At 42.5% G+C, this 24,853-nt stretch overlaps 2 protein-coding genes across 2 annotated transcripts in view; one reads left to right on the top strand and one right to left on the bottom strand.

Annotated features, from left to right (window-relative positions):
- LOC128844268 (uncharacterized) overlaps window positions 1–18,706 on the top strand; it is a 41,203-nt gene extending 22,497 nt beyond the window's left edge. The window contains exon 10 of the mRNA XM_054041835.1: window positions 18,391–18,706. Coding sequence (XP_053897810.1) covers window positions 18,391–18,478 — 88 coding nt within the window. The 3' untranslated portion in view covers window positions 18,479–18,706. The remainder of the gene's footprint in view (window positions 1–18,390) is intronic.
- TMC7 (transmembrane channel like 7) lies at window positions 19–24,237 on the bottom strand. The gene is made up of 16 exons (XM_054041839.1): window positions 23,882–24,237; window positions 20,382–20,637; window positions 15,595–15,743; window positions 14,292–14,462; window positions 14,046–14,131; window positions 13,380–13,525; window positions 12,352–12,499; window positions 10,201–10,374; window positions 9,147–9,304; window positions 7,742–7,856; window positions 6,987–7,084; window positions 6,472–6,655; window positions 5,466–5,596; window positions 4,291–4,446; window positions 2,832–2,910; window positions 19–1,425 (listed from the first exon to the last, which is right to left on the bottom strand). Exons 1-16 carry the CDS (start codon window positions 23,937–23,939, stop codon window positions 1,366–1,368), a joined length of 2,169 nt encoding a protein of 722 aa, XP_053897814.1. The 5' UTR covers window positions 23,940–24,237; the 3' UTR covers window positions 19–1,365.
- Window positions 24,238–24,853: the final 616 nt, after the last annotated feature.

Raw genomic sequence — 24,853 nt, forward strand, 5'->3', positions numbered from 1 at the left:
AAATGTTCATACACTATACAAGATTCAGAGTTGTTTAATGCATGTTAGTTTTTTAAAACTGAAACATTCCAAGATATACAGTCAAAGATTAACAGTACACCAGAGGCTTGCATAAATACTTATTGCTATTGTGTAATATGTTCCAAATTATCCTCTACAGAGTTCAAGTAACACACACATACATACATACAATGCACTATAGAAAACTCTAAGCAATGGAAGCACATTCTTCAAATAATGAAATCTGGTAGAGTATTTGGAAATTATTCTTTCATAAAAATATAGTTCAATTTTTTTTTTGTTTTTTTGTTTTTAAATAAGTAGTGCATTTAAGAGGTACTGGCATATAAGAGTATAAAAGTTTCCAAATGTATTGCAAAGTTGCTACTTATTTGCTTTAAAATATGTACACCTGAGAGTTAAGTCAGAAAGGCACCAGAACATTCAAAACTTACTCAGATTTTGTTCTGAACAACAGTACATTACAGGCATAAAATAAGGGCCAAATCCCCAGCTGATGTAAATTGGCTTAGCTCCATTTACTTCAGTTTCACTACACTGATTTACACCAACTGAGGATCTGTCCCCAGTGGGTTTTTCCCCAGTGTTTGTTCAAAATTCCTTTCTTTGTATTTTGCTTCTGAAACTCTTAGGGCCAAATTTCCAGTGCATCATAGACAAGACAGACCATAATAGCTATGTCAGACAAAAGCATTAAGTCTACATATTAAAAATATTGAGGAAATCTACTTAAATGAATACAGATTTTTTGTTCCCCCCAATGCGCTAATTCAGCATGGCAACCTAGATGCCTCCAACACCTCCGTTTTAAAAGAGAAGTTAGTTGGAAAAGTGTAAAACTAGCAATTCCTATTCTCCCCCGACCCCTCTACTCCCATAGCATAATTTATAAACAGATAAACTGATATTTCAAATGGTTTCTGGGCAAAGACACTTCATGGGCACAGTTTCAGCTTAGAGCACATTTTTAGAGCAATCTAAAACCCCCTGAAAATAGGGGTTTAATGTAAACACTGACAATCTTAAACCCTCCCAGCATAAATAGTCCTACCAGAGAGTTTCTGTGCAGAGTTAATATGGTACAAACAGGTTAAGGCCACAATCCTGAAAAAATCTGTGCATATTCTTAACTTTAAACACAAGTAATCCCATTGAAACTGTAGGATTACTTGTGTTCTTAAAATTAAGCATGCACAAAATTGTTTGAAAGATCAGGACCCTAGTTAGTGATTCAGTTTTCAAAGTCCTACAGATTGTTATGTTTGTTCCTGCTGTATCTAGTGGTTCTGTAAAGTCTCAAGAAGTCAAAACCCATCTCACACATAATTTCCTTTTGGAAGTTTTTCAACTATGCTTCTGAGCTTCTGCTAGCTTTCTGATTAGGAATTGTTTGTCACGACTCTCCTAAAAAGACAGTTAAAATAAAACACCATTAATATATTTGAAAACGACATTCTGTTTCTCCAATATATCTATACGTATAAGTCACACTCACTTTGTCTTCACTAGGAAAAAAGGTGGGTTGTTACCACATGGTAACTACCACATGGGGTAATCCTAGTAAACACAAGACAATTGTAATTTTAACATGAGTTAGCACTGTTTCCTTTTCAAAAGCATGTATGTGACTTAGGAGCACAAATCCTATTGACTTTCAATGACACGTGTGCTCCTCAATCACTCAGGGGCTTTTGAAAATTCCACCCCCAATATACATTAACACACATGCCCTTCTCAGACACAATCAAAGTCTAAATACCAGAAGCTGGAGTCCATCCTTAAATACACACGCAGGGGCATGCACTACAAAGTTTAATAGTCATTGACTGAAGCTCTGCTTGCACTCTCCAAGAGAAAACCTTGCTTCAATCAGGATAATGCTAATCTCCAAAGAGTGCGTTACTACATGTACGTGTGGATGCTATGTTCAAATGTTGCAAATCCTCAAAGCTCTGGGCATGGATTGATTCTATGTGGAATGTCTGAGCCCTACTCATCAGTAGTTTCTCAAGTTAGTTATTTTAAAACTATTCCTAGTGGAACAGGGCCCAATTTCATGCTATTGTAAGACAGACACATAATAATAATAATTAATATATAGGCATATGGAGCTGTATTAGTAAACACAGATTTGGAAACTCTGCTCAAAGTCAGATATCACAGTAATTTTTGCATACATAGTACTTGCAAAGAGCAGTGATATTAAATAGAATGCAATATATATATGGCAATCAGATTTATTCTCAGCTTGTGGCTAGGAAACATTCTTAGCAAGAACATTTATAAAATCCTCAAAGCAAATATTCTGCCTAAGATGGGGTCAGTCACTTGACACCTCCTATTTTTCTGTTTTCAGAGATTAATAATTGAAGATCAGAAGGGATCATTAGATCACCTAGTCTGATATACTGTATCACACGGGCCATAGAATTTCACCCAGTTACTCCTATATTGCACACAACACCCTGTGTCTGAGTAAAGCATCTCTGCCAGAGAGGCATTCAGTCTTGATTTGAAGACATAAAGAGATGTTAAATTTAGGGGGGGAGTTGCCTTATTTCTAATATGAATTTGTCTAGCTTCAGATTCTAGCAATTGGTTCCTATTATTCCTTTAAACTCTTGCAAGAGTAAAGAGCCCTTTACCTTCACAGGGAGAAAATACAGGGTACTACTTATACACTGTTGTTCTCATTATATCTGGCTATATAAGAGAGAAATAAATCTCTGCATGCTTGATTTCTAGTGCAACACAACTGAAAAACTTGCGGGGAGGGGAGGTAGAAATGGAGACATTGTATTAGATCTTACCATAACCAATTGTTCCCTGAGTTGATCAACAACTCGTTTATGTGCTCCAGCCAAGGCAATGAAATAGACCATAATGAGGCTGCAAACAGGAAATGTGTATAATATGTTACCATCGTACCCATGCCAACATACAGAGAACTATTCAGAAAAAAAGACAGTTACAGTGTACACCAAACTAAGCCGGGGGTGCTGAGATCCATTGAACCAAACTGTAAACCTTGTATAGAATAGAAACCACTTCAAGTCAGCAGCACCCCTAGTTTCAGCACCTATGAACTAAGCATTGTGATGGAAAACCCAAACTACTGAAGAATCAACATACAGCTGGGATGGGTAGGGGACAGCCATGACTGAAGCAGCCTGTGGCAAGAGAGCTGTTGAGAGATTTCTCCTGTCAGCAGGAAGAGGCACTCAGGCTGCATGGAAGGCGGGGCCTCTTGAAGCTGTTCTGAGATCTGTATTGCTCCCCCCCTACACTTCTGTGTGGTTAGAGGGCCTCTGTCCCCTCCATGGACTATCAGCACCCTTCTGTGCCCTGAGGGGATGCTCCCTGAGAAGCTGAGTTTAAACAAGTAGTTCTCTAATTTCCCTCTTCTCCAGTTTTTAGCCCTTGATCTGTAGTCACATCAATTGAATATTAATTCCTGTGGGCTTACTATAGATACTGCCCTTGCAAATGACTCAGAATGAGATTCACGCTGTGAAAGGAGCAAAGGAGGTAGCAGGAAACTGGATGCTGAAACTGCTTGCCTATCTGAGAACTGAAATAGTTTTTCTTCCAAATAATTAAAATTTATGACCACCACCTACTAGCAAACATGTCATAGGGAGTTAATGACCATGTATTCTGTGAGTATTAAGGACATGAAAAATAAGACTTGAAGTCTTGGGGGTACAAAACTGCAGACCCAATTCAGGAAAGCTCTTAAGCATGTGCTTAAAATTAAACCTTCAAGAATCAGAGCCTGGGGTGAATAAGTGCACAAGCTATATAGAACCCCAGGGCACAAGCCTCTCAGATCAATGAAACAGGGACATAAAATTAAACTCTACTTTATGGACTGGCCTATCTGGAGACCAAGTAGCAACCCTGGGACTTCAGTTTCCTAAACTGGAAGGCCAGACGCGTTACACAGGTGATATTCTGGGGGGAAAACTGCCCTCTTCTTACAACATGCCAGTTTTCGGAATGGCTAGCAGCTAATGTTTTGGGAAGAGAGATAGAAAGCTGCGATGTTGGTCATCTGGACAATTAGGAGACGAGAGAAGAATGCAAATAATGAAAAGAGACAAAAGCTGAAGGTTCGAATACAAGATCTGAAGCCTACCGCCTCCCTGGGCAAAGAAAATTGGGTATAAAAAATGTTTCACATCCGTTTAATTAACAGAGAACTAAATCATACAACTACATGGAGGACAACAAAACTTAAAGGGCACCACCAAACTCAGCAACACTCACCAGATAACCATAAGGAAAGGCACTGCAAATGCTTCTGAAGCTATACCATTAAGGACCTTCTGCAGAGCTGTTGGAAACCCTCGTATTGTATGTGGAACAACATCCCACGAATTGTTAAAATTAACGAATGGCCCACATGCTTTAGAGGAGGGGATGCTATTGAAAAAGCAACATAAAAGAGATGTCACACAGAAAGATATAACAAGGCAACAGGGAATCCCATTCTTATTTGTTTCCATAAGTCAAAGTGCTCTTGTTTATATTAAAATGAATTATTTTAAAACAAAAAAGTTACTGGTGCACAAGTAATTAATTACTTTTTAATTCTATTCAGGTATATTTTCTTCTAACTTATATTTCCAAAATGGTTGGTGACAGGATGGTCTGGTGCTTTGTAGGATGAATATGTTCGGAGAGGTTTTGGTGATCTAGAAAACTCATTATGTTGCATGTGGTATGATTAAGTGAATGAATGAAAGATCATCTTAAATAAAGCTGAGGGAAGAAAGATCTTCCTCCCCCCTTACACATCTTTCTTCCCTCAGCTTTATTTATTTCTATGCAGCAGCAGTTCCTTTCTCACTTCCTTTTCACGATCAAATGAGCAGTAAAGAGAGTGCTGACACAGGGCAGTGGTTGGATTGTCTTAACAAGAAATCAGAAAAGCCAGGGGGGCTAATTGCCCTAATTTAATCCTGAAAGGCCAGTGAAGCTTCTTGAGGAAAGCAGCTTCTGCGGCCAATCAGAACCAGACAAGAGCCAAAACATTTTTTAAAAAGCTCTCTTGTGGTTTGGGAGAAAGGGGTGTAATTCAAACACTAACAGCTACCCGCCTCCTGAACCCAAGTTCTGGCACAGTTAAGTTTCCTGAGTTGAGGCTAACCCTTGGAGGACTGGAAGCCAGGCTGGGAAACCTGAATTTTGACTTTGGGGTATTTGTGTTTGGAATGTTTGGGTGCATGTCCTTTCCCAGCACAGGGGAGGACAAATTAAACTTTTACTCTTCTCCTTCTCGCCCCCTCTCCCCTGAAGGGAGGGAAGGAGAGAGATCAAGCAACCGTGACTTGTTTTATGAAAACCAGACCCACCACTTGAGGCATCCCTACTCGAGTTAAAAAAATCCCTTTAAATTAAAGCAAAATAATAAACTTTATAAATATTAAACCATTATTTACCGTGTCATGCTGAGTCCCAAAGGAATAAAAGCCAATATAAGCCCAATCAACAGCACCACCAGGAAGAAGAAATTAGAGCTTGATGCTCTGACAGACCTCTTTGAAGGTTTACACGTATGCATCAAACTTATCTGGAGAAGAAGTGGGGGGGGGGGAGGGAGAAACAGATCTCAACCATTTTATTTTTCCAGTAGGTCGATGTCTATCCTAGCCTAGCCCATCCCCCTCCTCTGGCCCCAAATATTAAGGGTTCAATCCTGCTCCCTTTGACATCAATGGGCTCCCTGAAGCTGAGGTCAGAATGTTTTACATTTCAGAAGAAGCCAAATACCATCCACCAGCTTGGGTTTGCATCTTCTCAAGAGGAAGTCCCTACAGTTGCTTTTAGACCTTGGCCCCAATCCTATGACTGCATACAGGCCCACTGACTGCAATGGAGTTTTGCCTGTGCGGAGTATATTGCAGGATCGGGGCCTTAGGTTTTGAATCCTAAAGTCCCAACAAGTCACATAAACCTTTGCAAAATATTAAAATGCCAGCAGGGATTTGCTGCTCAAAAGGAATGAATCTAAACTGGTCTGGTCAGATTTCACAACTTCTGAGACAAAAGGCCCATAGAACTGACACTTCTTAAGCAAAGTCTTGGATTTCCATTTTGTTGATTGAACTGAATATATGCCATCTTGGCAAAATCCTTTCCTTGCTCTGAAGTCTCATTTTGGTAAATAAACCACTGACAAGAAGGTGTAAATTAACTGCCTCACGAAGCAACAGTTTCTTATAAAATGGACAAATTAACTGATGAGCATGACATTTTCTAGATCCTTTCAAAGTTAAATATCTACTTTTTTTTTAAACCACCCCAAAGAGGACACCATGTTATTTCATTTCGAGTAAGCTGCACCCTTAGTAATCAAAAAAAATCAATACTATTTCTATCTTCTGTAAGTACAAAAGCCACAGAGAAGTACACAATTTACTTCCGCTTACCACAAACCTTCATTACCTTTTTTATGTAAAAGACTATAAAATATTTTACAGTTGCTATAGCAGGAAGAAGTGGTGAATAAAAGGTTCCAATCCAGCAGATTGTCTGCCCGTATACCATTTCCAGTACATTTTCAGGAATTTTAAATTTCTGCAGCCCGCACCTCTGAATCGGTTTATAAGAGCAATAGGTAACTAACAACCTAAAAAACAAAACAAAACACTAGTTCTCAAGCAGTGAGACTGAATTGAACTCCACAACCTTTTAAATATATAGTCAGAGTAAAGCGAAATGTAACATTAAAAGCATTAGACAAAACTTGTAACACAATGATGTCTGAAGAAACCGAATTCCATGGGCAGGCAAGTGCTAAATAAAATACCTGCTCAATTGCACAATCTGGTAATTTTATAATTGCGGACTTATTTTAAAATGGAAAAGCTGGTGAGAAAAGTAGAGAAACAGGAGTAACAGTAAAAGGGAACATCTTAAATTGTTCTTCAAAAGCATGTTCAATGGGAGCGAATACTCACTTTCTAGGAAAGTCAACAAACACTGCCACAGCAAAAATTATTATGAAATCAAAAATCATCAGCTTATACATCTCCTGCCCAACTCGAGATTCCCAGCACTGAAAAAAATTACGAGGGAAAACAGGATTAGAAGAACAAACAGCAACTACAGAAATCTGTCAGAAAACACAACTAACTTCAAAATCACTGCCATAATAGTGAACTCCTAGCCATGTTTCCAGTGTTTTTTATTATTAATTATTATTATTATTGCCCTATAACCCATAAACATTTTAAAGGACCAAACCTTGGTCCCATTGGTATCAAACGCAATAATGCTGTTGGGTCTGAGCCTTAGCTGGTGTTAATTTTCATAGCTCCAATGAGAGATCTACACCAGCTGAGGATCTGTCCCACTGGCTCCAATGGAATCGCAATGTTGCCCTAAAAGGAAAACAAGCCATACACAGATTTAAGAACTTCACTGATTTACACTGAGCAAGAATATGTAGTGCTAACTGTATCTCTCCCCCAACCCTGCACAGCAACCCAAGTCCTGATTCACAGCCACAACTAAAGAGGAGGCAGCCGATTGTCAGCTCCCAGTAGATGCAGGAGATATATAGCAAGGAAAACTAATGCCTCTCTTGGAGGACATTAAAAATAAGCATGTCTCAAAGTGAATATCAATTCTGAGTACCTGACACGCAAGCAAAGCACGTACAAAGGTATCTTTATTCGGACGTTGCGACTGATTAAACACAAAATCTGCTTACTGGGTAGAGTTCGTAATTGTATCCACAGGCCTCACACTTTTTCCTATCACATAGGATTCGATTCCGCAGTGAAAACAAGAGAACACCAATGTTGGCCAGCCGCACAAAGACACACCTGGAGAAATGACAAAATCTCATGCTCTAACCCCTCAGAAAAGTCACAAGTGTAAGAGCCTGATCCAACTGGCAATGGGAGTCTATTAAGTGTAACAGGGTGTTGGATCAGGCCCTTAATACAAAAGCATTTCACACAGCTTTAACTGAAGAATAAGCCAATGAGTTAACATAGGTTTTATTTCAGTTTCAGTAACATTAAGCTTCTTTGACTCTTCCCCACTTTAGATTACAGTATGTCAGTGTTTTGCTTACGTTATGACCTAGACCACAGTAATTTCAAATGTAGGCTTGGGACAGCCAGTCCTAGGGCTGCCACTCTCTAACTGCTTCATCAACTCCCAGCTCTTTGCGCGCTTATCCTGCAGTATCTTTTGGCACAAAGTACTTAACTTCCACTTTGTGCTGGGCCTTGTCCTGCTCTAGCTCTATTAATGCAAGACAGTAACATAAGTGAAGCTGATGACTGCACACTCTGTTGCTGTCCTGTGGAATAGCTGCTGTACAGAAGGACAGTGTGAACATTTCTCCTGCACTACTGAGAACTGTGCCAAGACTGTATCTTTGTCCCACCACCCATTTATATCAGGGTGAGCCCCCAGAACCAATCCCGCCACAGACCACCCAGCTGGGGGGGGAAGAGGGGAGGTAAGATGAGGAAATGACTACATTGTCCTTACATCCACAGACACAGTCGTGGATTGTTTCCAGAAATGAAAAAATGCAGTCATAGAAGTCCAGCAGTGGCTGCTCTCTGCTATCCTGGGCCCTCCCAAGGAAGCCAGGTTGGCTGCTGTGGGGAGCCACAACATAGCTGCTCCCTGATTTGGGATGTTGCTGCTCGCAGGGCCAGCTTTAGGCACCGCGGGGCCCGATTCGAAGGAGCTGCCGCCGAAGTCCTGCCGCTGTCTTCGGCGGCAGCTCAATCGCTGACCCGGAGGAAGGACCCTCCGCCGAAATGCCGCCGAAGACAGCGACAACAATTGAGCTGCCGACGACGACAATGCCGGGACTTCGGCAGCAGCTCAATCGGCTGCTGGTGCCTTCAGCGGCACTTCGGCAGAGGGACCTTCCTCCGCGGCAGCGATTGAGCTGCCGCCGAAGACAGCGGCGAGACTTCAGCAGCAGTTCCTTCGGGACTTTGCGAGGCCCGATTCCGGGGAATCGGCTGAATCGCCCTAAAGCCGGCCCTGGCTGCTTGGGACCATTTTAACCTATGAAAAGAGCACCCATGTACCACCACGATCAGCGCCTTAGAAAAGCTTGTGACGATAATAACAAACACACTTACCGCATAAGTGTTAACCTGATCTCAAAGGCTGGTGAATACTCTTCAAATCTGATTAGATATGAAAAAAACAGAGGCGCAATAAAGTTGGCCAGGGTGATCACCATAGAAGGCAAGTATTGCACGAAGAGATTACCCTCAAACGTCATCTTGCTGCTGACCTACATGGGATGAGAGGTGAGAAGTGTAACACACACAAACTTCTCTGTTCCTGTTCTCTGCTCAGGCTTCCCATTGGCCTCAGCTGTCCAGAACTCTGGCATCATCTTTCACCCTGATCTCTCTTTCTCCACTCACATCTCCTGGGACTACAAATTTGCCTACTGGCACCTCTGTCAATACACAGCATTGCCTTGTCCCCATCCCTTCCCAAATGTGCATCCAAGCCGTCATCCCTGCGTACTTGGAACACTATGACTGCTCCCCCAAGGCCTCCCTAAATCCAAGTACATGCAGAATGCCACTGCCAGCTTTTATACTGATGCATAAAAAGCACAGCTGTGTCTCAGCTCTTTCCCTTCCCCTGCCTTCCCAATCATTCTAGGATCCTGAACTCCTTGGGTGAAATCTTGGCCCTAATGAAGACAAAGGCAAAACTCCTGCCAGGATTTCACCCTTTGTATTTAAAACCTTTCATGGCCTTTTGTCTATATGGGCCCTCTTTCCCGCCTCTTCCGGTTTGTCGAGCACTGGCCTTCTCTCTGTCGTGTCAAAAAAAAACTGGCCACTGTTGGTGCAAGACCCTTTTTCTTCTCTGTAGAGTGCCCACCCCTCGAACAACTTTCCTGTATCTCCCCACATTAGTAACTGTCTCATTTGAAGACATCGCTGTTCTTTCTTGCATATACCTCTTGATTCTGCTCCCCATTTGCTGCCAACTAATCAATGAACTGAAGAGTGCTTGGGGATCCCCTTTGTATGGAAGATGCCATACAAGAGAAAGTTGCATCAGACCAAACCACTCCATACCTTTACAATTCTTCACCTTATTTGCCAAGCATACTTGGATCATCAGCACACTACCGGGATTTATTCTCATGTCCTGTCTAAGACTTACCCTGGAAATAATGTCTTGTGAGTAGATTGTTGCTCTATAGATAGAGTAAAAGCATCCTGACAAAAGTGCAAGAACAAAGATATTTAAAAATAGTCTTAGACAGTAGATGCGCAGCTTTTCTTCTGTTGTCCTGCAAGCTTTTTTTTGCCTTAGTCTTTCTTCCTCCAAGTCCGTCTATAAATCAAAGAAAATTCATATTGAAATGTACAGTCCTCTAATGCAGAGGGAAATGTGTCCATGTGTCATCAGCACCTGGAACATCTGATTAAGACAAAGAGGTATATCTTGTTCTTGAGGTGCACACATTTGCAGCCTGATCCAAAACATATTGAAGTTTTTCCATTGACTTCAAAGGGTTCTGAACAGGTCTATATCCCAATGTAAATCCCCTAACCCAGTGTTTTTCATCCTTTTCAGATTGGCAACCCCTTCTTCAAAGTCAAAAATCTTTGTGACCTTTTTACATTTATTATAAGAGTAAAATATGTACCAATGATAACAAGGATAAGCCTATATAATTTATTTCTGTGTGGGTTTCAAGAGGTTGACAAGAATACTTGACTTTTAAAAGTCAGGCTGTGTGGAGAGTGGGGGAATGAAATTCCTTGCTTTAGATTGCAATAACATTTTCAATGCCTTGTGACCCCGCATGGGTCCGAACCCACTGGATGTGAAACACTCATCTACACCATCTCATCAGATAATTAAATGGTACTCTCTTTGGAGCAAGGAGCTGGGTTTTTAATTTATTCTATGAAAACCCCTGGCAAACTTTTGGGCACTGCAAAAACAAACATAGTAATAATCTTAACACCCTTAATATCAATGGGAGTTATTCTCATGTACTGACTATAAAAGATAACTCACCCTAACAAGGACATTTTCATTTATACTTAATGTAATATATTAAAACTCAAAGGGAATTTAAGGCAGATAACCTTAGTGAAGTTCACTTTCCATCCCCAGAACAAGTACGGCATTCACACATTATCCCATTATTGCACATCAAGGATGATCTGAAAAGGCCACCTCTAAGGGAGATGTTAATCCAGCCACCAGGCTCATTCAGCATGAGACCCAGGACATGGGAAGCAAGGGAGGGGCTGGTTCTGTTCACACTGTGTGCTCTGCTAGACTGACAGAATAATGGTAACATGCAGAGACACGTGACATTGCACCCTCATATGTTCGAGACTAGAATCAAGACTTTCATTGGAAATTACATCACCATTAGGATGAAGGAAGCTTTGATTTGTGACCTGAGTGGCAGCCATCTTATTTTCTCAACACTGGAATAAAACTAATTGAGGCCCTGGATTTATGGTAACACATTAATCTGGTCTTAAAAGAGACGAAAAAGATGGGTGTTATATTTTGTGATGTACAGACAAACAATAGCTATTGTTTAATGGCATTACACACACAGTCTCAGTATTCAAAATGGATAAGAAAGAGGAGGAGTAAGGCGATAAGTGGTAGATTTCTCTCCAAAGGTCATTTTACCACACAAATGTCAGCAGCAAATGTGTGTGGGAAGAGGGCAGAACAATACTAATTTTAATCAGAAATGCCTGATAGCCCCCAGTTGTCTGTAGAAAACCTCTTCTACTGTTGAGAACCTATTTGGAGGTTTGAATCCTATTTTCTGCACATGTGCATGCGTCACTGAAACACCTGATTGAAAATGGGTTGTTGTTTTTTAAAAGCAGCAGTGTCACAGTTGGCAAATAAATTGTAAGGTGAAACTGCTGCTGCTCTTTATTCTGACCAAGCAGCTTCCTACAGTGTTGCTACCTTATAACCCCACAATCAATAGCTTTCCTGTTGGGCTAAGTAGAGACTAGCACAGGAAGAATGACTGGAATGTGAGCAAGATGACAAGAGAAGCATGGGCTGGATGGGGGAAGGCCCTGAACCTCAGTACTGATCTTGCCAGCGTTGTAACAGACCCCTATGTAGTCCGGAAGAGCATGCAATAGGATGTGGGATATCTCACTCACTCACTCACACTCACACACAGTGTGCATGCTTCTTTAATCTTCCTAGCCCTATCCCAAATATCTGCAAAGTTATATACATATCTTATTAGCCACCCTGAAGTGCAGCAAGGTGAAATAGTATACAAAGGAAAAAACAAAAACAGTTACTTACTTTTAGTTCATATTTTAAACTACTATGTTTTAGCTGTGAAGCATTCAGGTCTGTAATGCAGAAGTCCCAGCCTGCAAAGATTTTGTTGCAATAACTCTGAAATGGATCTTCCTCACGTACAAAGCTTTGTTTAAATCCTTCCACAGACCTAATAAAACATATTATAGACCCTTGTTCATTCATTAACAGTGTTACCAAAAACTTGAGCAACCACAATTTCTATATTTTTTCTGTCTGCACTTTCAAAATCTATATAGCAGAAAGCAAAATCTCTACTAGTTGACACACATTAATCAGCACAAGCATCTGTTACCAATTTTTTCATCCAAGCTCTCTCAGTAAGGCCTAAGATAAGAAAAAAAAAAAAAATCAGCTTGAAGTCATTGCAACCCATGAAAACTAAGGTTTTGTGTAGTTCAAAAATGGATTTCAGAGTCCCCTCAACTCTTAGCAACCACATATACTTCCAGAAATACACTGAGACTCCGGTCACATAGTGTCCATGAGGTCTTCTGTTTTGCCAGTTTTCCTCCCTCTCTAACTCACACTACCTCTGCACAAAAACTTATTTCAACTTTATTAAAAATATTAAAAATTCTTAGCTCCCAGTGCATTATATTTAAAAAAATCCTAATAGCTCAAGACTACACAGATAAGGACTTAAGACCTCCTTGTAAGATCATAAACCCAGAAGCTAGATTTATTCAAGCCTAGCCAATATTCAGCTTTATTAGTTTACCTGGGTCTGCATTACAGACCTAAAGTTTTTGCTTCAACCCCCATCAAAGGCTGAATGATCTCCTGGAAAGCAGCCAATAAAATGAATGTTTTATTCCACTTCCTCTGTATCAATATGTTTTTGGAGGAAGAAAACAACATGAGTTATCAGAAGGGATTTAGCTGATGCTACACCATTTCCATATCAATGGAAGTCCAAGAATAATTCACTATGTTTCCTATATACTGGGATAGAATGTGAACTGTACAATATCAAGCAGTAAATAGAAGATACCAAAAGTTGTCTTTACCTTTTCACTATCCAGAGAAGACTTAATGAGAGATACACAAGTGTAGTCAGCAAGTACGCAAGTGGTACATTGTATCTAATGTCATTGAAAAGTACCGTATCTATTCTGTAATATCCATAAAACAGACTCGTCATTTCAAGGAAACCCTGTGACAGGATGAAATGCACATAACAATATTAATCACTCAGCTAGTAAACATGGTTTTGCAAAGAGCTTAGTACAATGAAACAAAGATTGCTATATAGGGCCCCAAACAAGCTGCAACAAGTTTGTGGTTCCCAAGGTTTTGCACAGCGTGAACCACGTTTTGTTAGAGAGATTACCTATCTTATGGACCCACTTCCCCTTCCACTCACAATACAGCCCGCTGGGAGCTTCCTGTAAGCCATTGTGGCAGAAGTAATATTTTTAAAGCGTCATTGAGTGCAAAATAGCAGTTGGCAATGAGGATGAGTGACTGCAGCATGTGACCAGCCAGGTCTCCCGACCCACCAGCAAGCAGCTGCTTGTTGCATACAAAGATTAAAACTTTATCTCCACTGGTGAATATGCAGCATCATTTTCAAAACAGATGTGAAAAATTACTCTCCTAGCAAAACCCTTTTGTATTTTACATGTGTTAACTTTGGATTTAGAAAAGTAAAACAATTCAATCTAATTACTCACCGTGCCAGAGAGCAGATCTATTATGTAAGTATAGAAGTAAACGAGTCCTTTAGTATCACTAATTGTATAAATTGTGCATTGTGGCTCTGCAAAAGGAAGACAGAATAAAAGTCACTGGGAAAGTAGTAATTTTCCACTTTACCTTGAGACCAAGGTAGTTCAGACATAACTTCTACAGGCAAACACTTCTCTCCCCTTTAAAACGTTTGACATAAAACAATAGTAGACTATTGTAAGGATGTTTACCTATGCCTTTTGGAGGAAGCAGTTTATCATAGCTACTGTTGAGAACTCCGTATTGAGAAATGATGCTTGGAAGTGTTATAAAACTGAACATCAGAACAAAGATTATAAAATTTAACAGGACCAGGAAACGCAGGAAGGAGAAATAGGACTTGATACCAGTGCCAAACTTCCCTGGGAACAGAAAAGAAAATGTCACCAATCATAATGGAAAAAAATCACTGTGAATATGAAACAACATTAAAGGCAAAGGGTCCAGAATCTGATCTCAGTTACACCAGGGGAAATCTGGAGGCATGCCACTGAAGCTAGTATTGTTACTCTAGATTTCCAATGATGTAAATTAAATGAGAATCTGACTCAGTGTCTCTTTTCAACCAGTTTTCATCTGACACATTTCTACTGATCTGTCAGGGAATTTATAAATACTAGTATATATATATTTAAAAGGCTGACTAGAGACATTACTCTATACCTTTAACTATTAACTGTGTCCACACAACACAGCAACCTGCACAAAAAAAAAAAAAAAAAAAAAAAAAAAGGACAAACACAGATTCCCCTTTGAATTTGAATTCAAATCTACGTACATTTAAGGGAATCTAAACTGGTGTCATTTACACATTCTTCTGGGTCAGTCAACATAAAATTACAACAATTTAGACTCTTTTCCATTCAGACTCACACTCACTTACTGAGGTGCCATTTACATTCCCTTACATATCACTTCTGAACATGCTCTTGAGTCTGAGTGAGCATATGGAAATCTAATTTAGACTAATTTACACTCCAGGGAGCTATCCAGAGGTGTAAATAGGGTAGGGGGAACTTTAACTTATCCCAATTACTTGCTATTCCTAGTACAACCCTAACACCTCTCTCTTCCAGTCCCTTAACATGTAATTTACTCCCTCAAACTCAATGTGCCAAATTTAAAGGTAATGTGTGAGGGAAAGGTGCACAATAAATGACAGTAAGGGGTTGCAAGACTCAGGCAGGATAATTTACACCAAGGGGGCCAGTAGAAGGTGAAAGTTGCACCAGCTTAGACTCATGTAAGGTGCAAAGGTTTGAATTGGCATGGAGTCAAGGCTAAGAAACCTTATCAGGGCAGTGTAGGGACATTTGCACTGATGTCGACTGTGCCATGATGTAGCTATTCTGGAGACTTCAGTCTTCGGGACATGCAAACTTATTTTCTGAGCAAAACGCACACATGATCTACATACACTGATCTACATACTAACAATACTGCACACTTAATAGCAGGATAAAACAGAAAATGGAAGTATAAAAGGGGTAATACCCTCAATGTTATGAATGTCATTTCTCCAAAGTTCCAAGTAAGATGACAGCTCCTTGGTTTCATCTAGGAATTTTTTCCATGATTTATTCCTGGTCTGCTTCCACTGATCCCATCCAGATAAATATTTTACATTAGCCTCCTGGATGACCCTAGTAAAAATATAAATTAAAATAAACTCCTAGTCATAGAGACAGTCTTTTGGGGAGTGGGTGGAGTGTATACACACACACACACACACACATCCTAGCACCACAATACAAATAAATAATAGTAATGTACACAGGTCCCACCTAAGCTATATTGGAACAGGTCAGGTTCCAACCAATGGCTCCGGTACTGTACCCTTCATTTAAAATAAAACAAAAATGGCTAAAAAATCTCTCCTGTTCAGCTTCAGAATAATTTGTCTCCCTTACTGTAAACTAAAAATAGAACAATCCAATGACAACTAGTGCCACCTTGTGAGACAGGGCAAATAACTGGAGTAGGAACATTCCAACGGTCCAGCAACCTCACTTCTTAATCTTTCTCATCATTAATACCACTTGAGGCCTGTCTACATATTTTAACCACTTTTAAAACTGGTTAGAGCCACAGTACAGACCCATTATTAGACAATTTAAGGCAGCCTATCCTGTTTTTACTAAACCGGTTTCAAAATGGTTCTGCAAAACCAGGTTAGAACACTTAGGGTACATCTACACTTCAAGCCTGAAGCCTAAATTTCACCCAAATGAGACATACCCATGCTAGCTCTGATTGACTAGGGTGCTAAAAACAGAGTGTAGCCATGGCAGCATGAGGGGCTAGCTGCCCGGAGTACATGTCTAGAGTCTTGGACAGGATCATACTCAGCGCAGCTAGTCCCTCCCACTGCCACGGCTACATACTATTTTTAGCACACTAGCTCAATTAGAGCTAGTGCAAGTATGTCTCCTCAAGCTGGAATTTACACCTCCAGCCTGAAGTGTAGACATAACCCTCGTGAGGACTTGGTTTTAAGTGACCGTCATGACCTAGCTTAAATCGGAGTCAGTAAAAATGGGTCAGGCCACTTTATATTGTTTAATAATTGGTATAACTGTGTCTCTAACCAGTCTTAAAAGCAGTTTAGTTGAAACAGTTTTCCTAACACAGACAGTATCCGGGCTGCCATCTGTAGCCTCTCTGTCGAAAAGAGTGCATATTCGTAATTCATCTTCTAGGACTGCATTCACCTCAAAACAATTTTAAATTAACAGTGAAATGAAAGCGCCATGAAGGAGGAATCATTTCCCAGGGTTGCGTAAACAAAGGGAGATTGCCATTTGAAGACAGCAGCTCTCTTCAGGCATTACTGAAAATTTAAAAATATTGGTGCCAGATTTAGTGACCAAGTGAGCTGGTACAGGGGGTTAATAATTCAGAGGGTCAAGTGATCTCTTTCTTACTGTCAGTAAAAGATAACGTTCTCTCCACCCCAAAGCTATTTTTACCAAATGAAATATTCCAAAAACATTTATTTTCAATGAGATCAAAATATTTTCACTTTATCATAAATTATATAATAGTCAAAATGAAATACTTCAGTAATTTCCCACAAAAATTTGGACAAGATTGATTTCCACCCAACATTTTGAAGTTGTCAAATCAGCATTTTCCAACAGAAAACTATTCCACTGGAAAACTGACCAGCTCTAGTTATATGCTCCAGCCCAGCATCAAAAACAAGTAGTACACACAAGCTATTCTATAACATTTAAACCTTTTTCAGAGACTCAGGATAGCTTTTGGCACCATAAGTGAAAATTTGCCATGGCAGAACAATACCATGGCTAGCAATGGCTGGAGCATTGGGAACTCTGAGCAGCAAGAAAAACATTCTAAATGCAACGGATTGAGATAGGATTTTTTTAAAAATATACATTTATATATTCACAACAACTGGCAATGAAGAAACCTAAATACAAAAAGTTAAGGCTTGGCACAAAACCCCCCCACTGAAATTCAAAAGCCTTGTATCCCCTCAACCTATGCTCTCATGGAGCAAAAGCAGCATACAGCATTCACAAGGACGCTATGCAAGAGTAGCAAATAAAGGCTCTGAGCTTCCAAATATATATGCTTGTGAGTGGCTTTGTTCACAAGTAGCCCCACTGAATTACTCACAGGCTCATTTGTAGTATCAGGGTCATAAGAACGGCCATGCTGGGTCAGACCAAAGGTCCATCTAGCCCAGTATCCTGTCTGCCGACAGTGGCCAATGCCAGGTGCCCCAGAGGGAGTGAACTTAACAGATAATCACCAAGTGATCCATCCCATTGCCCGTATCTAGCTTCTGGCAAACAGAGGCTAGGGACACCACCCCTGTCCATCCTGGCTAATAGCCATTGATGGTCCTATCCTCCATGAACGTATGTATTTCTTTTTTGAACCCTGTCATAGTCTTGGCCTTTACAACATACTCTGGCACGGAGTTCCACAAGTTGACTGTGCATTGTGTGAAGAAATACTGCCTTTTGTTTGTTTTAAACCTGCTGCCCATTAATTTCATTTGGTGACCTCTAGTTCTTGGGTTATGAGAAAAAGTATATAAGGAAGTGTTATTTACTCCCTCCACACCAGTCATGATTTTATAGACCTCTGTACATGATTTTATAGACCAAAGATAGCAACACACAGTCCCACATGTTCTGTAGTCAGTACAGTTTCCTTGCTCTACGCAGCTGGAAGCTGAATTGGTAGTTTGGCAGGAAACCAAGGAACCTAATTTGCATTAAATGAATAGACTACAGCTGATCTCATCTCTAACTGTAGCTCCAGCTACTCTCAAAGGACGGCAGCTTGCAGAGACTACAGGCCCCAGCAAGTAGCGTTCCAACAGGCACTCTGGAAAATGACATAGGCCACGTTTGGCCTCCATTTTAGATGGAGATGAGGCTATGCAGTTCTCAACACTATGAAAGTTTGATGTCCAGTTTTTTGGGGCACTTAACAACAGGAACATCACTTATCATTACTGAGCATCCTGGCTTGGCAGCTGTTCTGCCATATCAATCACATGTAACTACAAATTGCACAAGTGCCTAGGGGGAGAACAGGAGGTCGGAACCTCAAAGAATGAGCAATTGAATCAAATGAGCATATACGATATTATTGTACTATACCTGTCTCTCTTTTTCTTGATTAGTATCACTTAAATCTGTTCTTTATTAATAAACATTCTTAGTTTTAGTATAAATTATCTCAGTGCTGTTACTTTGCTGTATAGTGCGAGTCTTTGGTGACTGTAACAGGCTGCGTGTACACGGTCTCTTTGGAGACAGCAAACTTAATTCTGTGTGTGTCCAGTGAGAGGGACTGACCACCACGGAGAAACGTCTCTGGGTAACTCAGGAGCTGGGATGCACTGATTGTTACCTGCGAGGCAAGGTTAAGACTAGCAGAGTCTCGAGGAGTTTGCTGGTGAAATGGACAGATTGATGTGGCTGGCAGCAGACACACACTCTAAGCTCCAGCAAAGCTCACTCTTGCTAAGGCAGAGGGGTAACACTGTGGCTTATGGTTCTGAGAGCCTTGAGAAGAGCATCACACATGCCCTTTTCTCCTTAACCCAGGCTCTCCTGCAGAGGCCTACCTATTCCCTATAGAATTACACTCCACAGGCCAAATACCTGGGAGTCAAGGTGGACCTCTCTGCTCCCTTCTACTTCCTGGGCTGCTCCCCACACTCTGCAGGCCAGCCACCTGAGAGTCATATCTAAACTAGGTCCTGTCTAGGGACTCCTGCAGAAACCTTCCTACTCCCTGTAGCTTTCGCTGGTCTTTGTGAGGATCAGGGATCTATCAGCTGATCCCTGGTCTCTCAGCCTCAGCTGGGAAGCAGCTTATTAATTAGTCACAGATGGGACGAGGGCGCAACTCCCCTTAAATGGCCAGCCATCTGGTGACAGTTCTTTACAAGCACATGACAAAAAAGTGGTCCCTGACCTAAAGAGCTTACAAACTACATAGAAAGACAAGAGACAACGGAGGTGAGGGGACACACAAGAAAACAAGAAATGATTACAAACAGCACGATAAACTATGTCACCTCCCACCAGCTGCCAAGCTTTTTGTAGGCTTCATCACAGAGTAGAGTTTGAGGAGGGGTTTGAAGGAAGACAATGAGGTGGCTTTGCAGATGTTTATGGAGAGCTCTGTTCACAAGCACAGGGGGCAGCATGTGAGAAAGCACAAAGGGGCTTATTGGACAATGTGATAAAGTGGCAATTGAGACTGATACCATTGGCAGAGCAGCGGGGAGTGAACATCTCAACAGTGCATAAGAGATGATGGGCAGGATAGATATAAGGCATGAAGGGCCTTAAGAATAGTATTTTTGTGTTTGATGAGATGGAGCAGGGGGAGCCAGACTTAGCAGTAATGATCGTTAACTGCTCTTTGATTCACCCACCCCCTTCTTTAATTCCCTGCAATTATTCCTCACCTCAGGCCAGAATGAAGTCATTGGGACTTCTCTTGTGAATAACTGCTCACCAGAGTAAGCCAGGAGTTCACAATTAGACCCACAGTGATCTTTGCAAATTTCTATTTGATAGAATGGATTTGAATATACATTTTGGCAAAAAAAAAAAAAAAAAAAAGGCTGGACAGCTCCTTTTTGATGCAATATTTGGTATGGTGCAAGAATCTAGGAAGTGGACTTGAGTCTTACACCATTTCAGCTCTCCCTGGCACGTACACTGCACAGATTTAGAAAAAAGTAACATTTAAAAAAACAAAACAAAACAGTCTACTGATCCAACCTTAGTCTTCTCTTCTCCGGAATAGTTAATGCATACTCTCTTATTGATCGAACCACAGCCTCATTTTCCACTCCTGTTCTTTCTACAAGATTTCTTTGCTCTGCAGCAGGGGGTCTCGCAAAGCCATGATTGTTTTGTCGTCTATCTTGTGTTCCTCCAGCAGAAGTTCTCCGCCTCAAAATGGACTGATAACTAGGCAATTCTTGCAGAAAGGTAACAGATGGTGATGTATAATTCGCATCAGGAAGGAAGACTTCTGCCAAAAAAAAAAAAAAAAAAAGAGGAAGCAAATGAACTTAAATGTAAAATATGGTCAAAATACAACTGATGATACCAGGGGTAGGGAATTTGTATGAAACGTACAATAACCCATAGGGAGAAAGAGTACTGCTGCGAAATTACAAAAATCCTTTCAGCGTCATGAGGGTGGAAAGGTGTTAAATGGATGCCCTAGACAGTGAAAGTACAGCTGGCGCAAGGAGTTTGAAAAGAGCAAGGATGCTACAAATCATGCTACAGCCCTGCAAAGTCCAGCTCCACAGCAAGATTCAGCAGCATAATTTGGTCCCATCTACACTTCAAGACCAAACTGTATTTTAGCCACATCAGGACCTACTGGTCTGTAGCCTATAGATATAGGCATTTGCTAGGTAAGGCGTAAGTATAAGTTAAGGAAGCAACACAATAAGCCTACAAACCTCATTGCCTGTAAGACAATAGCTTAGCAAAACTAATTGAGGCATAAGGCCCAAAAAGCCATAGCATAAGGAGCTAACCAGGAGTCTCCCTAGACCATAAGATATCACAAGCTAGAATGCTGCAATAAATAAATAGGATTAAATTGTTGACAGGACCACAAGATGCCAGCTGATATCAGCAGATGTCTGACCACAAGAATGACATGGTAACTAACTGACATATACTCTGATAAGATTGAGGTAAAAGGCCTAGTAACCTATGGGAGAAGGGCACCCCAGGGTGAGGAAATACAGATGAGGAAAAGGGGCTGAAACCCCTACTGGGTATGCATTAGGCCAGGGGTCGGCAACCTTTCAGAAGTGGTGTGCCGAGTCTTCATTTATTCACTGTAATTTAAGGTTTCGTGTGCCAGTCATACACTTTAACATTTTTAGAAGGTCTCTTTCTATAAGTCTATAATATATAACTAAACTATTGTTGTATGTAAAGTAAATAAGGTTTTTAAAATATTTAAGAAGCTTCATTTAAAATTAAATTAAAATGCAGAGCCCCCCGGACCGGTGGCCAGGACCCGGGCAGTGTGAGTGCCACTGAAAATCAGTTCACGTGCCACCTTCGGCACGCGTGCCATAGGTTGCTTACCCCTGCATTAGGCATAGTGGGAGTCAGCATAACACAATATAAAAGATGTATCCTGGCCTGCATGCTGGGGGAGATGCCAGGGTGATGACCACTGGTGGTGGTGGTGATGATGTAAATGATGACTAGTACTTTGGGTTTTTACATTAGGGATGGTCTGCGTAAACAAATGAATTAGATCTCAAACATCTGGACCATTCTGTATTACTTCTATCTACTTTGCTGGGTTGGAGTGTTTGTGATTTTGTTAATTGTGCTAATAAAACTATTGCTAATTAAAAAGGCCTTTCCTAAGTGTCAGTGTCTCTTCCATGCACATCAGGCTTCTCAACTAATAACTCTGGTTCTGATCTTGAGACAAGACCTTGCCAAACCACCAAATGTTAAATTAGGGATTCTAATCAATCAATCAACCAACAGACCAGGCAACAGTATTGTACTTGACTGCAACATGGTAGCTTTCCATAGGGTAGACAGTGTACCAGATACGGCAATTTCCTGCAATGTCCTTAAAAACCCTAGTGTATCAATTGCAAAGTTTATATATTGTGGGCCAGGATTGTATGCAACATATCTAGGGGGGAGATGAGATGCAAAGCCTGGAAGTTCAAAGGACTATATTAAAATGGTACTAGACAAGAGTGGGCTTTTGAAACAATAAATGTGAAGTGGATTTCCTGGGCATATCAAGGGAGAAGTTAATGCAAACTCCCCACCTCTGGTAATGCAAAAACCCAGCCCTTTGAAGCTAAGCCCTGAGGAGAGGGTGATTGTCTGCTGATTACCTGCTCCTGGAGGCTGGAGATAACTGGCCTGAGCTGTATACAGAAACAGGCTGATCTGCCCAGTCTGGATTCTGATGGAGATAGCTATGAATTTGTAAGCCTGGGGAAAACCCAGTCGTGGGTTTTGAAGGACTGACACCTGGGGGAGGGGGAAAGGGTGATCTCCAGTAAACTTTTTTGCATGCATTTATTGTTGTATTATGTTTTCTCTGTACTGTTTTTTTCACCTTAAGAATAACAGGTGTTTGCTTAGAATGAGCTGTGTGATAACTTTCAACCGATAGCTATTAATATGTTCATAACCACTGGAGAGAAAGGCGACTGCAGACACTGGCTTGTTTAGGCAGTCTGGCTTCCTTGGGATAGGAAACTGTAGGGCAAGGGAGCATGTAATCTGGAAATAACCCTGGCAAGAGGAGGAGAGATGCAGGTCTCTGCCCCAGAGAGGTGACAGCTGGGAGCCAGAAACGTTTAAGTGGGTGCCACTGGTAGACCAGAGAGGGAATAGAGGTGCAATTGCCCTGAACTGTGACTGTCCCCTCTTTGTTGAGGTTAAATTCTGCTCTCAGATTTACATGTGCAACTTTCACGACAAACAACAGACAATCACGGCTCCTTGAACACTCCCTTTTACTGAGAGTTTCCGTAAATATTCTCCATGGCGAAGAGGCACCTCCAGAGTCCTAGTGAAAGAAACAAAGGACCTGGCTCTTCCTTGCCTCCTGCAGTCCTTCACACCAGTACAACACCCCGGGGTGTAAAACACCACCATGCTGATTCATTAGTGGTTGTAGAGCAGTACCGCAGAACCTAGGAGCCCCGCTCCTGGCCCAGGGCCCCGCGGTGCTAGGCGCTGTACAAACGCACCCTCCGCTGCACTTGACACCCACTTCCCTCTGCGGTACAGGTGGGAGAAGCCCCAGCCCCACTGTGTTGCCCAGAATAATCCTTCTCCTCCCGCCTGCCTGGCTCGGAGTCTCCCTCTTTTCAAGCTGCTTAAATGAAGAATCCGAAGCGTGAGAGACCGGAGCCGAGAGGCCGCCCGGGGCCAGCGTTAACCGGTCCACGCGTGTCCCAGCCCGGCTCTCACCCGCGCCCGTCAGGCTGAGCGTCCGCCAGGGAGCGCCCGGCCCAAGCTGTTCCCACGGCCAAGCGCAATCCCCGGGCCCTGCGGCGCCGCCCGCCCCAGCCTCAGCCCCGCCAGGCCCCCGCGGCGCGGGTCTCGCGGGCTGCTCCGCAACCAGCCTGGCGCGCCCGGCTCCGGGCAGGTGACGATCCGAGACCGGTGTCCCCCCGACTCCCCTCCCAGCGCCGCAGCCGGGCACCTGGCTGCAGGGCCCCCCGCTCGGCCTGGCTCCCTCCCGCCAACCCGCTTACCTTCATCGTCGGTGCTGCCGGGCGACCCCCGGGCCCCCGGCCCCAGGGACTCGCTCATGCTGGACAGGGGTCAGCCCCTCTGCCCGCCGCCGGAGAAGCAGGAGCCGCGGCCCGGGCCAGGGTTCTAATTTCCGGCCGTCACAGAGCCAATGAGACGCGCGCAGCCGAGTGCATTGTGCAGTCAGTGCGGAGGGACGAGCCCCGTCCCGCTCGCCCCCGCGCCCCTCAGCAGCAGGGCACTTGCCTAGTCTACACGGGCGGCCAGGGCCCCCAGCAGGGGCTGCCCCAGCAAGGGCCCCCCTCCACGGGCAAGGCTGGAAAGAGGTACCTGTGCAGCGTAGGGGGCCCCTAGGCAGGAAGAGGAAATAAAGCTAGTCCTAGGCTTGCATTTCCCCCACCCCCCATGCGCTGTGTCTCTCATTTCTGGGTCTGCACAGACCGAGGGGCGTGCTGCCCATACAGTGTGTGTCTGTCTGTCTGTCTGTACAGACCGAGGGGAGTCCTACCTGTACAACGTGTCTGTCTGTACAGACCCAGGGGCGTGCTGCCCGTACAGTGTGTGTCTGTCTGTACAGCCCAAGGGGCATCCTGCCCACGCAGCGTGTCTGTCTGTACAGCCTGAGGGGCATCCTGCCCATACAGTGTGTGTCTGTCTGTACAGACCGAGGGGTGTGCTATCCATACAGTGTGTGTCTGTCTGTACAGACCGAGGAGCGTGCTCATGCTGCCCAGTGTGTCTGTCTGTACAGCCTGAGAGGTGTCCTGCCCCTACAGTCTCTGTCTGTCTGTACAGACTGAGAGGCACCCTGCCCAATTATGAAATTCAAAACCATGTGAAAAATCAGGCTGGACTGAATTACTTCAGACCCAGAGAAAGTTCACTCTCTCCTGCAGTGCCTTGCCTACTTGGAAGAGGTCACAAGGAAATCCCATAGTCACTGGAGCAGCAAACTGTACCTTTCCCAGCAAATA

This window comes from Malaclemys terrapin, chromosome 10, assembly GCF_027887155.1.
Source record: "Malaclemys terrapin pileata isolate rMalTer1 chromosome 10, rMalTer1.hap1, whole genome shotgun sequence".
Classification (NCBI taxonomy): Eukaryota; Metazoa; Chordata; order Testudines; family Emydidae; genus Malaclemys; species Malaclemys terrapin.